The following is a 13135-nucleotide window of genomic DNA, read 5'->3' on the forward strand; positions in this document are numbered from 1 at the left end:
ATGAAAGATTGCTGACTCAACATTACACATGCCACGTGTTCCACATGATATGTTTGGGCTTTAAATGGGCCTGTTTTGGGGCTTAAAAGTCTTTTCCGAAAACATTCCACGTCACCGGTCTGCACGATTCACGAAGCTTGCTTGAGAATTTTGAGAAATGGCAAATCCGTAAATAAAACCAACTCGTGGCTCCGATTCGATTGCGATTTTCCAAATTCTTGAAACCCTACAGTTTCCCTCTCAAAAGGAGCGTAAAGGTCCAACCTTTTCACCCAATTCTTCATCTTCTTCAACCTCTGGTCTCTGTATATTCAAACCAATCTGTTTCTACCTCCCCAACGTTCCTCAATTTCGGATTCGTCCATAAAGATTCTACCTTTACCTCCTCGAATCGTGTTTGGGTGTGGTGGGTCAATCGATTCTCTAATTGCTTCCATCGATTACGCCAAGGTTCTTGGGTTTGTAAAACCTTGAGTTTTTGTTCTGGGTAATTAATTTAGTCTCTAGGGTTTTTATATCTGTAACGATGGAGGTAAGTTTGACGGCGGGAGCAATCGGGAAAATAATGAGTGGAGAAGTGACGAGTGAGCAAGATATGATGCCGGTGCTGCAAGTGACGGATTTGAAGCATGTTAAGGCTCTTCAAAATCCAACGAGTGAGAGGTTTAGGATGGTTTTATCAGATGGGACGCACTTGCATCAAGGAATGCTCGGAGCTGATCTGAACATTCTTGTCAAAGATGGTTCTCTTCAATCCGGTTCGATTGTTAGAATTACTCAATTCGTCGGTAGTATCGTCCAGCAGCGAAGGTGATTTTTTTAATCCAATTTGTGAGCTTTTGATCTCTTTTATCTGTGAACAAAGTTTTTGAAGTTAGGATATGATTTGTTTTTGATGTCAGGATTGTTATTGTTATGGTACTTGAGGTGATAAAAACAAAGTCTGATATAATTGGGAATCCTGTTCCAATAAAGCCTAGTGATCAACGTGGAGCCGATTCTGGTATTAAGTTGAATACAACTGGTTCTGAGCAACAAGGTAGGGGTGAGTCTAGTGGTGTCCGTCAAGTAATCAATACCGAGACTGGGAGGAGTAATGCAGCTATTTCACCTCAAGTTGTTCAGAGGCAAGTGTTTGGTACTGGTTCTAGTGTTCCTGCATCAACACCTTCCACTCGAGCATTCAACAATCCGTCTGCAGGTCATGTAGCCCCTAGGCAGGACTATGCGCGTATGCAAACAGGGGACCAGTGGCAACCACCACCACCACTGTATGCAAACAGGGGACCAGTGGCAAGGAACGAAGCACCTCCTAGGATAATTCCAATTAATGGTCTTAGCCCGTACTCAGGTAGGTGGACCATCAAGGCCAGAGTCACGAATAAAGCAGAACTTAGGCAATACAGTAATCCCCGTGGGCAGGGGAAAGTGTTCAACTTTGATCTTCTTGATGCTGATGGCGGAGAGATACGTGTTACTTGTTTTAACGCTGTGGCTGATCAGTTCTATGACCAGATTGTTGTTGGTAATCTTTATCTGGTTTCTAGGGGCAGTTTGCGGCCTGCCCAGAAGAACTTTAATCATCTTCCCAATGATTACGAGATCACGCTGGATAATGCATCAACTATACAACAATGTTATGAGGAGGATGCTGCAATCCCGCGCCATCAGTTCCATTTCCGTACCATAGGTGATATTGAAAGCATGGAGAACAACAGCATCATTGATGTAATTGGTATTGTGTCATCTATCAGTACTACTGTTGCAATAATGAAGAAAAACGGAACTGAAACACAGAAAAGATCACTTCATTTAAAGGATATGTCTGGACGAAGTGTGGAGGTAACTATGTGGGGTAACTTCTGCAATGCCGAAGGACAAAGGCTGCAAAATCTTTGTGATTCTGGTGGGTTTCCTGTTCTTGCTGTTAAGGCAGGCAGGATCAGTGAGTTTAACGGAAAGGCAGTGAGCACCATTGGATCAAGTCAACTGTTCATTGATCCAGATTTTGCTGAAGCACAGAAACTGAAGGACTGGTTTGAGAGAGAAGGAAAGAGTGTCCCTTGTATCTCCATATCTCGGGAGTTTTCCGGGAGTGCCAGAGTAGATGTTCGCAAAACAATATCACAAATTAAGGATGAGAAACTAGGGACCTCAGAAAAACCAGACTGGATTACAGTCAGTGCCACTGTTATATACATGAAGTTTGACAACTTCTGCTACACCGCTTGTCCTATCATGAACGGTGATCGTCTATGCAGCAAAAAGGTCACAAGCAATGGAGATGGCACATGGAGGTGTGAAAAGTGTGATAAAAGTGTTGATGAATGTGACTATAGGTATATACTGCAGCTCCAGATACAGGACCATACGGATATTACTTGGGTCACAGCATTCCAGGAGGCTGGTGAAGAGATAATGGGCATGTCTGCCAAAGATTTGTATCATGTGAAATATGTAAATGAGGAGGAGGAAAAATTCGAAAGTATCAGCCGTAAGGTTGCTTTTACCAAGTACATCTTGAAGTTGAAGGTAAAAGAAGAAGCATTTGGCGACGAACAGCGCGTGAAAGCAACAGTTGTGAAAGTGGACAAGCTAAACTATTCATCAGATACCAGGAGTATTTTAGATGCCATGAATAAACTCAGGAACAGAGATGCAGAAGGATCCCATCACAGCGCTGAGGTAGTTAACACTAGTATTGGAAGCGCAGGAACCAGAGATCCCTCATCAGTCGAAAGAAGGGATTTCGGTTTACACGCACATCAATCACGTCAACATGGGAAGTATAGTAGTGGCCATGGGCCTCATGGTGGTGGTGCTTCTAGCTGCAATGTATGTGGAAACAGTGGTCATGTTTCTGCAAACTGTCCAAGCGTTAATGACCCACAAGGGCAGTACAGAGGCATGTCTGGGAGTTATGGAGGAGGACCACCTAGGCAACATGTTGGAAGCTACTGAGATTCACAATCATCATCTGATGCTCTCACTCTTTTGTTGTACACTTTTTGGTTTTGGTATTATGAACTAATGCGGGGCGTTTCTGAAGCCTTTTATTTATGAATAAAAGGTTCTATTTTTTTTTTTGGTTTATGAAATCAACAAACTCGTTTTTGGTCTAAGAATGAGACTATGAGCTGGGAACAGTGAAACAGAAGAGAAGTACAATTGCATATACTTATAAATTACTAAGAAATGTTACAGTGGGAAGTATTTGCGCCATTAAGTGTTTGATTATGAGATCTTCTGATCTAAAACTTCCAGCAAAGGAACCATCTTTCCCAACTACAACCAAACCTCTATAAATTAATACTATTTAAATTAATACTTGCTATAAATTAATAAAATTTTCCGGTCCCGAGTTAGGCCGGTGTAAAAAATAACACATTTCGATAAATTAATAAGATAATAATATTTTTGAAAATCTTATGTAAAAATATAGTCCCATCAATATCATAAATTAATAATCAAATAATATTAACATATATATATATATATATATATATATATAAGAAAATCTAGTGAAATATGACTCTATTGTTGTTTGCATATTCTTGAATTTACATTCTTATTGGAGCTCATTTCTAATCTTTTTTATTGTTGTCTTCTTAAACCGCATCTAAAAATTATGGAAAATACTAAATGCGATAATTGCTTTTTTACATGTAATTGGTTCTAAAATCACCGCAATATATTCTTCGACTTTATCATTACCATGAATGATACTAGTAGCAATTTCTTCTAAACTCTAAACTTCTAACATTTATCGTTTTTTTTATCTAAACTCTAAATTAAAAATAAAAAAATTAAAAAAAATTTGAATTAAAAAAAATCTTTAAAAATATGAATAATAACAAAAGTATCTTATTTTGTAATATAAAATTTTAAAAATCTCTTCATAAACTAATAAAATATTAATTTATCGATAAATTAAAACCTCTATAAATTAATAAAATTTCATGGTCCCGACCTTATTAATTTATAGAAGTTTTACTGTAGGAGGTTTTATTTTTTTTTATCATGCTCCTCTTTTTCCTATTTTCCATACCCTGCTTCGATGTTCTTTTTTGTAATATTCAGGAAAAAACAAAAAAAACCTTGGCTTTACCAAAAGAAGAAGACCCAAAATCAAGAGACGTTTGACTTATTTTACAACATAAAGGATATAGGTTTTCATATTCTGTAATATGTAACAGTTGATAGTAGCTCAAGTATAAATCTATATAAACACTATTTTAGGAAGGTTCATGGAACAGCTAGTCACATGTAGCATTTTCATTCCAAGGAGTATTATTATATAACGCTTGGAATTGTTTTCTACGATACTTGGTACCCGTTATTCGATTGTACAAAGTCCTTTCCATCTGTTACTTTCAATAATTACTTGTGCCACACCTGTTAGAATCAAATGCCTGATTATGAAATAGTTTAACCATTTTAGTGAAGAAATTGGATTAAGACTACGAAAATATATAGCCTCAATATCATGAGCTAGTAGTAGCAGCAGCTTGATCTCATGACAAAATTTAGATTATGACTGTTCACCATGGGAAGTCTTAATGTTACGAATCACACTTCATGCCAAATTCATGACTTCTTTTGTTGGTGTTAATAACGATCTTCCATCTCAATTTTCCATGCTTAAAAAATTCAATTTAACAATAAAGTCTTTTGTTAAGTTGTAACATTTTGGAGGATAAATACATAAAAGATACTGTAAATATGTTGATATGATGCTATTGAAATGATATATATATATATATATATATATATGTATATATATACTGTATATGTTTTGGAATTTATTGCCTTGCTAGTCATTATGATAGACATCCAACATATAAAAAAGGTAGTGTAATTCAGCCAAACACAAAAATAAAATAAGTATTATTAAATTGTTTTGACTCAATAAGTTGCTACTTTTTCAACTTTTCATACCTTTCTTTTTGGAGTAAACCAATTATATTCTTTAAAATTCAAAATAAAACAATATTTTGGTGTAAAAAGACCTAATGACACATGGGGGAAGATGATGCACCATTAACAGATTCCACATGGGGGAAGGTGAGTTTCCAACTTAGACTTGATCATTTATTCAAAAGTATATGGTTCTTAACGCACAATTCAACAAAATTACGTTATGATCCTTCTTCTGAGATCCGGCGATAACTTGCAATTATCAGCCAAAGGATGTAAGATTTAATTAGAGAAGAATGCTACAAATGATAGATAGATTCGGATAGTAGATTTATCAGAAATGAAGTTTTTTATAGGAGTGCTAATTGTATTATTTGCCATCCAAGATCTTAGATAATAGAGCGATACACTATATATTTACGACGACTATGTAATAAAATAACTAGATAATTAACAGTACAACATGGAATAGGTAAACAGTAGTACTGTATATAGTACTATATAATACGTGAGGGAGGAGGAATTAATATAAACGCGTTCTCGATTAGTCAACACTAAATAATTCAGTGTAGTAGTCGTGGATCTATCACAAGTGACAAAGCCACCGACTAACTCGGCTAACTTCAACTAATTAATTGAATTGTTTCGAATCTTCAAATGGTTTCGTGTTATTTTCATACTAGCTATAATAATTAAAGAAAAATACAACCATGTTCCGATTTATATTCAATCCTTCTTCTATTTTTATTTTTAAAGTTTGTGTTAACGAGAGGAAGTAGAATCCTACAAAAAAAAATATTTAAGTTTTGAATAGTTGTAAAGTATGGTGTAGATCGGACTATGCATACCAATATTTTGATATGCAAAACAATGGATTGTAGTATGGAGAAGACTAGTATGGAGTTTATAATGATATAGGCTTTGAATGGTTGTACGGTATGGTGTAAACCGGACAATGCATACCAATATTTTGGTATGGAAAACATTAGACTGTGGTATGGAGCAGATTAGTATGAAATTTATATTAGTATGGAGCTTTTGAGGAGCAGAATAAAAAATGCAGACCAATAGTGAATTTACAATGGTATGGAGTTGTACGCTCAAATGCATACTAGTATGGAAATTTTTAGTATGCAACAATGCATACTGGTATGCAATGGTAAATTAAATGCAGACTAGTCCAATTTTAGTCTGCTATGGAGCATACTGTACAACCATTCAAAGCCATAGACTTTGAATGGTTGCATACTATGCTGTAGACCGGACTAAAATTGGATTAGTCCGCACTTAATTTACTATTCACCATTGTGTACCAGTATGCAACAATGCATACTAAAAATCTCCATACTAGTACGCATTTCAGCATACAATTCCATACCATTGTAAATTCACTGTTGGTCTGCATTTTTCATTCCACTCCTCAAAAGCTCCATACCATTATAAACTCTATACTAGTTTGCTCCAAACTATAGTCTAATATATTGCATACCAAAATATTAGTATGTATAGTCCGATCTATACCATACTGTACAACTATTCAAAGCCATAGAACTTTTGAGGAGTGGAATAAAAAGTGCAAACTAACAATGAATTTACAATGGTATGGAATTGTATGCTTAGATGCATACTACTATATGGAGATTTTTAGTATGCAACAATACATACTAATACACAATAGTGAATAGTAAGTTAAGTGCGGATTAGTCCAATTTTAGTCCGGTCCGAAACAAACTATGCAACCATTCAAAGCCTTAGTAAATAAGATTATTTTAGTAAGATAAAAACAAGAGAGATTTTTTTTGTTTATGTGTTAAAAGAGATTAATTTAGTAGTTTTAAACTAAATCGTTTTTTTAGTGTGGCTATCTATTAAAGTGTAGCCAATGATTACAAAAAAAAAACTCGAACCGTTAAAATGCATCATTTTAACCAGTGTAAAGGAAGTACTATTATGAAATGTCAAAAACAAAAATATAAAAAATCACTCCCGGGAAATAGGAAATTTCCAGTGGGTTTTTTAATTTCTGCATGGGAGGAGGATTGGTGGATAAATTATATAAAGGGAAAGTCGTGACGCCGACGGTGAATCGTTCTGTCGGTGGTGGGTTCCATTTTTACTCTTTTTCTGGTTTTTCTCTAATTTACTTATTTGTAATTGAAATAAAACTAAATTAGAAGAATCCTAAATAAAAAAAAACGATTGGTGACTTTAGTAAAAGGAAAAAACAAGTTGATACTTTTTGGAAAAACAAACCTATAATTCCGGGGAATTGTGTAAATCTATAATAATCATTTCCATTTTCCTAGAAGAGGATCTAGCAAAAGATTTTCATATAAAACTTCTATAAATTAATACTCTATAAATTAATAAATTTTGTTGTTCCCAAATTGGATCAGTGTAAAAAATAACAAGATAATATGTTTTTTTTGAAATTCACATGTAAAATATGGTCCCAATAATATCGTAAACTAATAATCATGTAAATATATATATATATGTTTTAGAATTTTGAATTTTCTCATAGAGCTCATATCTATAAAAAAATTGTTATGTTGTATTTTTAAACTAAAATGATAGAAAATACTTTATAACATGTCACAAAAATAGCTAAGTTTTTTTGTAAGTTTTCGATTTTTACATATGCATAGTTTTATTTTGATATTTTTATAGATTATTTGTAATTTATTGTCAATAATGTTTTCTAAATATTACAAATTCAATTCTAAATTGATAACATCTGAAAGTTAGTCTTATTTTGCTAAAATTGTCTCAATTCATAATTTTTAAAAATTTAAACAATTAAAATATAAATTAATCTATAAAATAATAATTATTAATGAATATACCTATAAATTAATAAAATATCATAGTCATAACATTATTAATTTATAGAGGTTTTACTATAATACCATTACTTTTGGATTTTTTTTGGGGCTTATTATCAAAATAGACACTTTTGGAGGTGTAACTTCGGATTTAGGCATAGTCAGTATAATGCCATAAATAATAGTCATTTATCAACTGTTCATGACAAAATTACCCCTTGGCATTTTGCACGGAATAAGCATAAGGAGAGGAGAGCTAAACCCTAAGTTTGGGGGCTTCTAAACCCAAACATTACCTATAACCAAAATCTCGGTTCTTGGTTCGCGACCAATCATGTGGCGATTTTGGATTTTTGTGGCTTGGACGCTGCTTTTCTCAAACCACTAAACTGCAACAGATATTCTCTAAATCGATGACTCCTACGTCGTTGGTGTTGATCGCCGGAAGTTTTGGTTTTTGGTCTGTAATTATTGACAAAGTTCAAGAGAATGGAAAAAGAGAAAAGGAGTCTCGAAGAAGAAGAAGGATGAGTGAAAGCAAAAGCGACATTTTGGATCTTGTTTGAATGCCTAAGTCCGAAGGGCATTGGCTTTTTAATGCTCTTTTTTTAATTAACTCTTTTTTTTTTCTTCTAATAATTTATTTATTTTGTGTTTAAGTAATAACACTCTCTTTAGTGGAGTGTATATTTTCTTTAGTTCATTATTAAATTTAACCCAAATTATTTAAATATTTATTATAGACTGAAAAATAATAAATATCTTTTGCCTAGTGAAAACGATTCCATCAATCATTATTATCAAGTATCAACAAACAACAAGTGAGTGTGTGTGACTATTATCTCTCTTGTTCTTTGTTTCCAATCAACATTTAATATAATTAAATAAAACAAAAAAAGAATAGTGAAAATTATGTGAAAATAATAGTCATAAAAAGATTGAAAAAGACTGAAAATGAAAGAGAGATAGTGAAAAAAAAAAAAAGAGGCAAAAGAAAATAATAAATAAAAATAAATTTTTTTTTCTGTGAAAGAAAAAAAGAAAAATAATAATAATGTATACTAATTTACAGCCAATTTCCAATAAGGAAGGAGGAAGCTTATATATGTTAACGTTAGCTTCTCTGCAATTCTCTTATCTCTCTCTCTCTCCCTCATTCTCCTCCATTTCTATTTTTTTTGTCTTTCTCAATTCCACTTCTAAAAATATTAATCGTCACCGGAAAATATCTTCTCCACCCCGAACAACGAGGAGACTATTCGAATCGTAAATCGCGCTTTCGTAATCGTAACCCAGAATCAGAGGACGCTTTACCCGAAACGAATCTAGGGTAATTTTACACGTTCGTTTCGTCTCTCTCAATTCGTATTATATATACGTACGTTTTGTTTTGTTTTGTTTTGTGTGTTTCTTCATGAAGGTCGACGAATTCTGGGTAAAATCCCAGATCTGGATTTCGTAATTTCGTTCTGTGTTTCTGTTTCGTCATTGTTCGCTGATTACATAAGCATTTTGCTTCCGTATGAGCAAAACTATAGCTTAATTAATTAACGCATCGATTCAATTGTGTTGACTGTTGAGTTATAATGTAGTTTTTGAAATCCAGATTCATTTCGTTTTTGTTCGCCTTGTGTGTGTGTATTTTTTTTTTTTTTTTTTTTGGTCCAGTACTGTGTAATTCCAGATTCATCGTCACAATCTCTTCGTTTCTGTATTTAATTTTCTTGTGGTGTTGTTATGTGTGTAAAAACCAAAAAGATTAAAGACGATTCCGTATCTGCCAAGTAATGGATTTAATGCCTAATTCTCTCTTCTTCTTCATCTTTTACATTTTTTTTTTTTTTCGTCCGACCTTTTTGTGCTTTTTAGCTGTCGCTGACTCTCTCTCTCTCTGCAAGGTTTCTTTTAATTGGTACAGATTTGTTTCTTTCAGAGACTTTTTAAATGCGAAAGTGAATAAGACTTTAAATAGAAAACTCATTCATGTGTTTTGCATTTATTATGTATGCAATTTGTTCCCATTGATTCAATTTTGTTTTATTTCTCTCTCTCGAGTTTGTGTGAGAGAACATGTTATGGCGGTCGAGTGAGTGAGTCGAATTCTGGGTCCCTAACACCCATGTGAGATCCATTAAAGCAACAATCTTTTTTTTGTCGGCAACTCTGTTTGTTTGTTCCTTTCAGATCTCGTCCTTTGTTTCCTCAATTTTTTTTAAAATTCTCATTTGTCAAATAGTAGTATAGTTAACACTGGCCCATCATTTTGTTTACCTTTTTTTTTAATAATTGTGCAGAAGCTTGTTTTCTGCTATTGTCCCTAGTCATGTATTGAACCAATCTGATGATGTTTTGGCTTTTATGTGTATTGGTTGATCTATTGCAGGTGTTTTAATCTTCTGAAACAAGGGTTTGTAATTTAGTACCAAAAAAAAAAAAAGAAACAATGAAGTATAAAGATGAGAAGTATGAGAAAGCTGATAGAGGAGGTTCAAGGCTCTTGCCCAAGACTCTTTCACTGATTCTGTTATGTGGGCTTTCCTTCTATCTTGGTGGTTTATATTGTGGGAAGAACAATGTCGAAGTTAGTGATGTTGTCAAAGCTGAATCTTCTTCCTTGGATGTTGATGACTCTCCGCAAGTCAAATCTGCAGTTTCTTTCTCTGAATGTAGCAGTGACTTCCAAGATTACACTCCCTGCACAGATCCAAGGGTACACTCTAGTTTTAACGTTTTTTTGGGTGTGTGAGTGCTTTGAATCTGGAAATCATTTTAGCTAATGTTTTTGATTTCGTTTTGCTTGTTCAGAAATGGAAGAAGTATGGTACTCACAGGCTTACTTTCATGGAGCGACATTGTCCTCCTGTGTTTGATAGAAAGCAGTGTCTGGTTCCTCCTCCTAATGGGTATAAGCCACCGATAAGATGGCCAAAGAGCAAAGACGAATGTTGGTACAGGTAACTAGTTGTCTCTTTTTCTCAACCTGATAATTGCATCTCTTAATTATTTGGATCTCTCTCCTGTCCTCGGTTAATTGAAGTAAGTTGGTGATTTGATTTCAGGAATGTGCCATATGACTGGATTAACAAGCAGAAATCTAACCAGAACTGGCTAAGGAAAGATCGTGAAAAGTTCATTTTTCCCGGTGGAGGTACAATGTTTCCACATGGAGTTAGTGCTTATGTCGATTTGATGCAAGATTTGATCCCTGAAATGAAGGATGGAACTATACGCACCGCCATTGACACTGGTTGTGGGGTAAGTTATTATATTTTTGGCAGATATTGGATTAGATGTTCTCTCCTTCACCTCCATTAATCTTGATCTGTTTTCAAGGTTGCAAGCTGGGGAGGTGATTTGTTGGACCGCGGTATCCTCACGGTATCACTTGCCCCGAGAGATAATCACGAAGCTCAAGTACAGTTTGCTCTAGAACGTGGAATTCCTGCGATTCTCGGCATCATTTCCACTCAACGTCTCCCTTTCCCTTCAAATTCATTCGATATGGCTCATTGCTCAAGATGCCTTATTCCATGGACAGAATTCGGTAATTTAACTGTCTTTGACCAGTTGACTGCTATTTTGAATCTTCTTGTTCATCAAACGATGTGAGCTTTTTCAACTGAAACTCTTGTAACAACCTTTGTCTCTTTCCTGCTCCCTCAGGTGGAGTCTATCTTCTGGAGGTTCACCGTATCCTAAGACCTGGTGGCTTCTGGGTCTTATCTGGGCCACCAGTCAACTATGAAAACCGTTGGAAAGGTTGGGACACAACCATTGAAGAGCAGAGGTCAAATTACGAGAAGCTGCAAGAATTGTTATCTTCAATGTGCTTCAAAATGTATGCCAAGAAAGACGATATCGCAGTGTGGCAAAAATCTTCAGACAATCTATGCTATAACAAGTTGTCTAACGACCCTGATGCGTACCCACCAAAATGTGACGACAGCCTTGAGCCAGATTCTGCTTGGTATACACCGTTACGCCCTTGTGTTGTGGTTCCAAGCCCTAAGCTTAAGAGGACAGATTTGGGATCTACTGTCAAGTGGCCAGAAAGATTGCACACAACTCCTGAAAGAATGTCTGCTGTTCCTGGAGGAAATGGTGGCGTGTTTAAGCACGATGATAGTAAATGGAAAACAAGGGCCAAGCATTACAAGAAGCTGTTGCCCTCGCTTGGCACTGATAAGATTCGTAATGTGATGGATATGAACACTGCTTATGGAGGTTTGGCTGCTGCTCTGGTCGATGATCCTTTGTGGGTTATGAACGTTGTCTCTTCTTACGCTGCGAATACACTTCCCGTTGTCTTTGATCGTGGGTTGATCGGAACTTATCATGACTGGTAAATTCTCAAAAACCTAAGCTTTCTACTTTCAAACACTTTTGAGGTCACATACATAATCTGACATGTTGTTTTATTTTTAGGTGTGAAGCTTTTTCGACATATCCAAGAACTTACGATCTTCTTCACGTAGATGGGCTGTTTACTTCTGAAAGCCAGAGGTAATGATAGAACAGATATCGCACAGCTAAGTTCTTTGAAAACTCTCATTCATGATCTGATAATTAGTGGTTTGGTTTTGGGCAGGTGTGATATGAAATATGTAATGCTAGAAATGGATAGGATCTTACGTCCTAGCGGGTATGCGATTATACGCGAGTCGAGCTACTTCGCAGATACGATAGCATCAGTTGCTAAAGAACTGAGATGGAGTTGCCGTAAGGAACAGACAGAGTCTGAATCAGCGAATGAGAAGGTCTTGATTTGCCAGAAGAAGCTGTGGTATTCATCTAACGCAAATTCAGAAACAAAATAATTAAAAAATATAGGACAAAACTAAAGCTTAAACTCTAAGCTTTTCTTTTAATGTCCGGAGGTTTCTTGAGAACAAAGTCTCAACAACAACAAGCATAGGTTCTTTGTGTTGCTTCAAAGCCAAGAAAGCTGTTGAAAGCTGCCAATTCATTTATACTATCCCAGCATATTTATCAATTTTCGGTTATTTTTTCTTTTTAGTATATGCTTGGTGAGAATTATATATTTCTTTTTTTTTTTATTAAAAAATTGTAAGTTTAAATTTTACTTAAAAGTTAAAACGGTGATGTTCGAGATTTCTGGAATGTGTTAGGTATAATGATTTGAGATCTTCTTGTATTGTTTTACACGTTAATATGTTGGCGGTCCAATTTAGATTTAGCGATTGTAAAATGATCATCTTCCTTTATGCTAAATAAAATATTAGTGTTTTTCAACAATCATATATATATATATATATATATACGGATGGAGGGCGATGGACCATAAAACAATTGAAAAGTAAATCTAGCCGTGTGTTGGTTAGGTGGAAATTTCCTAATCGTATATGATAAACAAATTCTAAACCTGATTGCAG

The 13135-nt window shown here is 34.9% G+C and overlaps 2 protein-coding genes across 4 annotated transcripts; both read left to right on the forward strand.

Moving 5' to 3' along the window:
• The first annotated feature begins 89 nt into the window (after positions 1 to 89).
• Positions 90 to 3085, forward strand: LOC104723135 (replication protein A 70 kDa DNA-binding subunit E-like). The gene is made up of 2 exons (XM_087474803.1): positions 90 to 810; positions 903 to 3085. Exons 1-2 carry the CDS (start codon positions 527 to 529, stop codon positions 2959 to 2961), a joined length of 2343 nt encoding a protein of 780 aa, XP_087330929.1. The 5' UTR covers positions 90 to 526; the 3' UTR covers positions 2962 to 3085.
• Positions 3086 to 8810: 5725 nt separating this feature from the next.
• Positions 8811 to 12889, forward strand: LOC109124539 (putative methyltransferase PMT21). 3 transcript variants are annotated; one of them, XM_010441454.2, is made up of 8 exons: positions 8811 to 9072; positions 10126 to 10452; positions 10548 to 10696; positions 10802 to 10997; positions 11076 to 11286; positions 11406 to 12084; positions 12168 to 12245; positions 12331 to 12889. In XM_010441454.2, exons 2-8 carry the CDS (start codon positions 10186 to 10188, stop codon positions 12557 to 12559), a joined length of 1809 nt encoding a protein of 602 aa, XP_010439756.1. In that variant the 5' UTR covers positions 8811 to 9072; positions 10126 to 10185; the 3' UTR covers positions 12560 to 12889. The 3 variants fall into 3 exon arrangements, with proteins under 3 accessions (XP_010439756.1, XP_010439757.1, XP_010439758.1); XM_010441455.3 differs by having other exon boundaries at positions 8825 to 9084; XM_010441456.3 differs by lacking the exon at positions 8811 to 9072 and adding an exon at positions 9685 to 9863.
• The last annotated feature ends 246 nt before the right edge of the window (positions 12890 to 13135 follow it).

This window comes from Camelina sativa, chromosome 11, assembly GCF_030686135.1.
Source record: "Camelina sativa cultivar CO46 ecotype springtype chromosome 11, ASM3068613v1".
NCBI classification, from domain to species: Eukaryota; Viridiplantae; Streptophyta; class Magnoliopsida; order Brassicales; family Brassicaceae; genus Camelina; species Camelina sativa.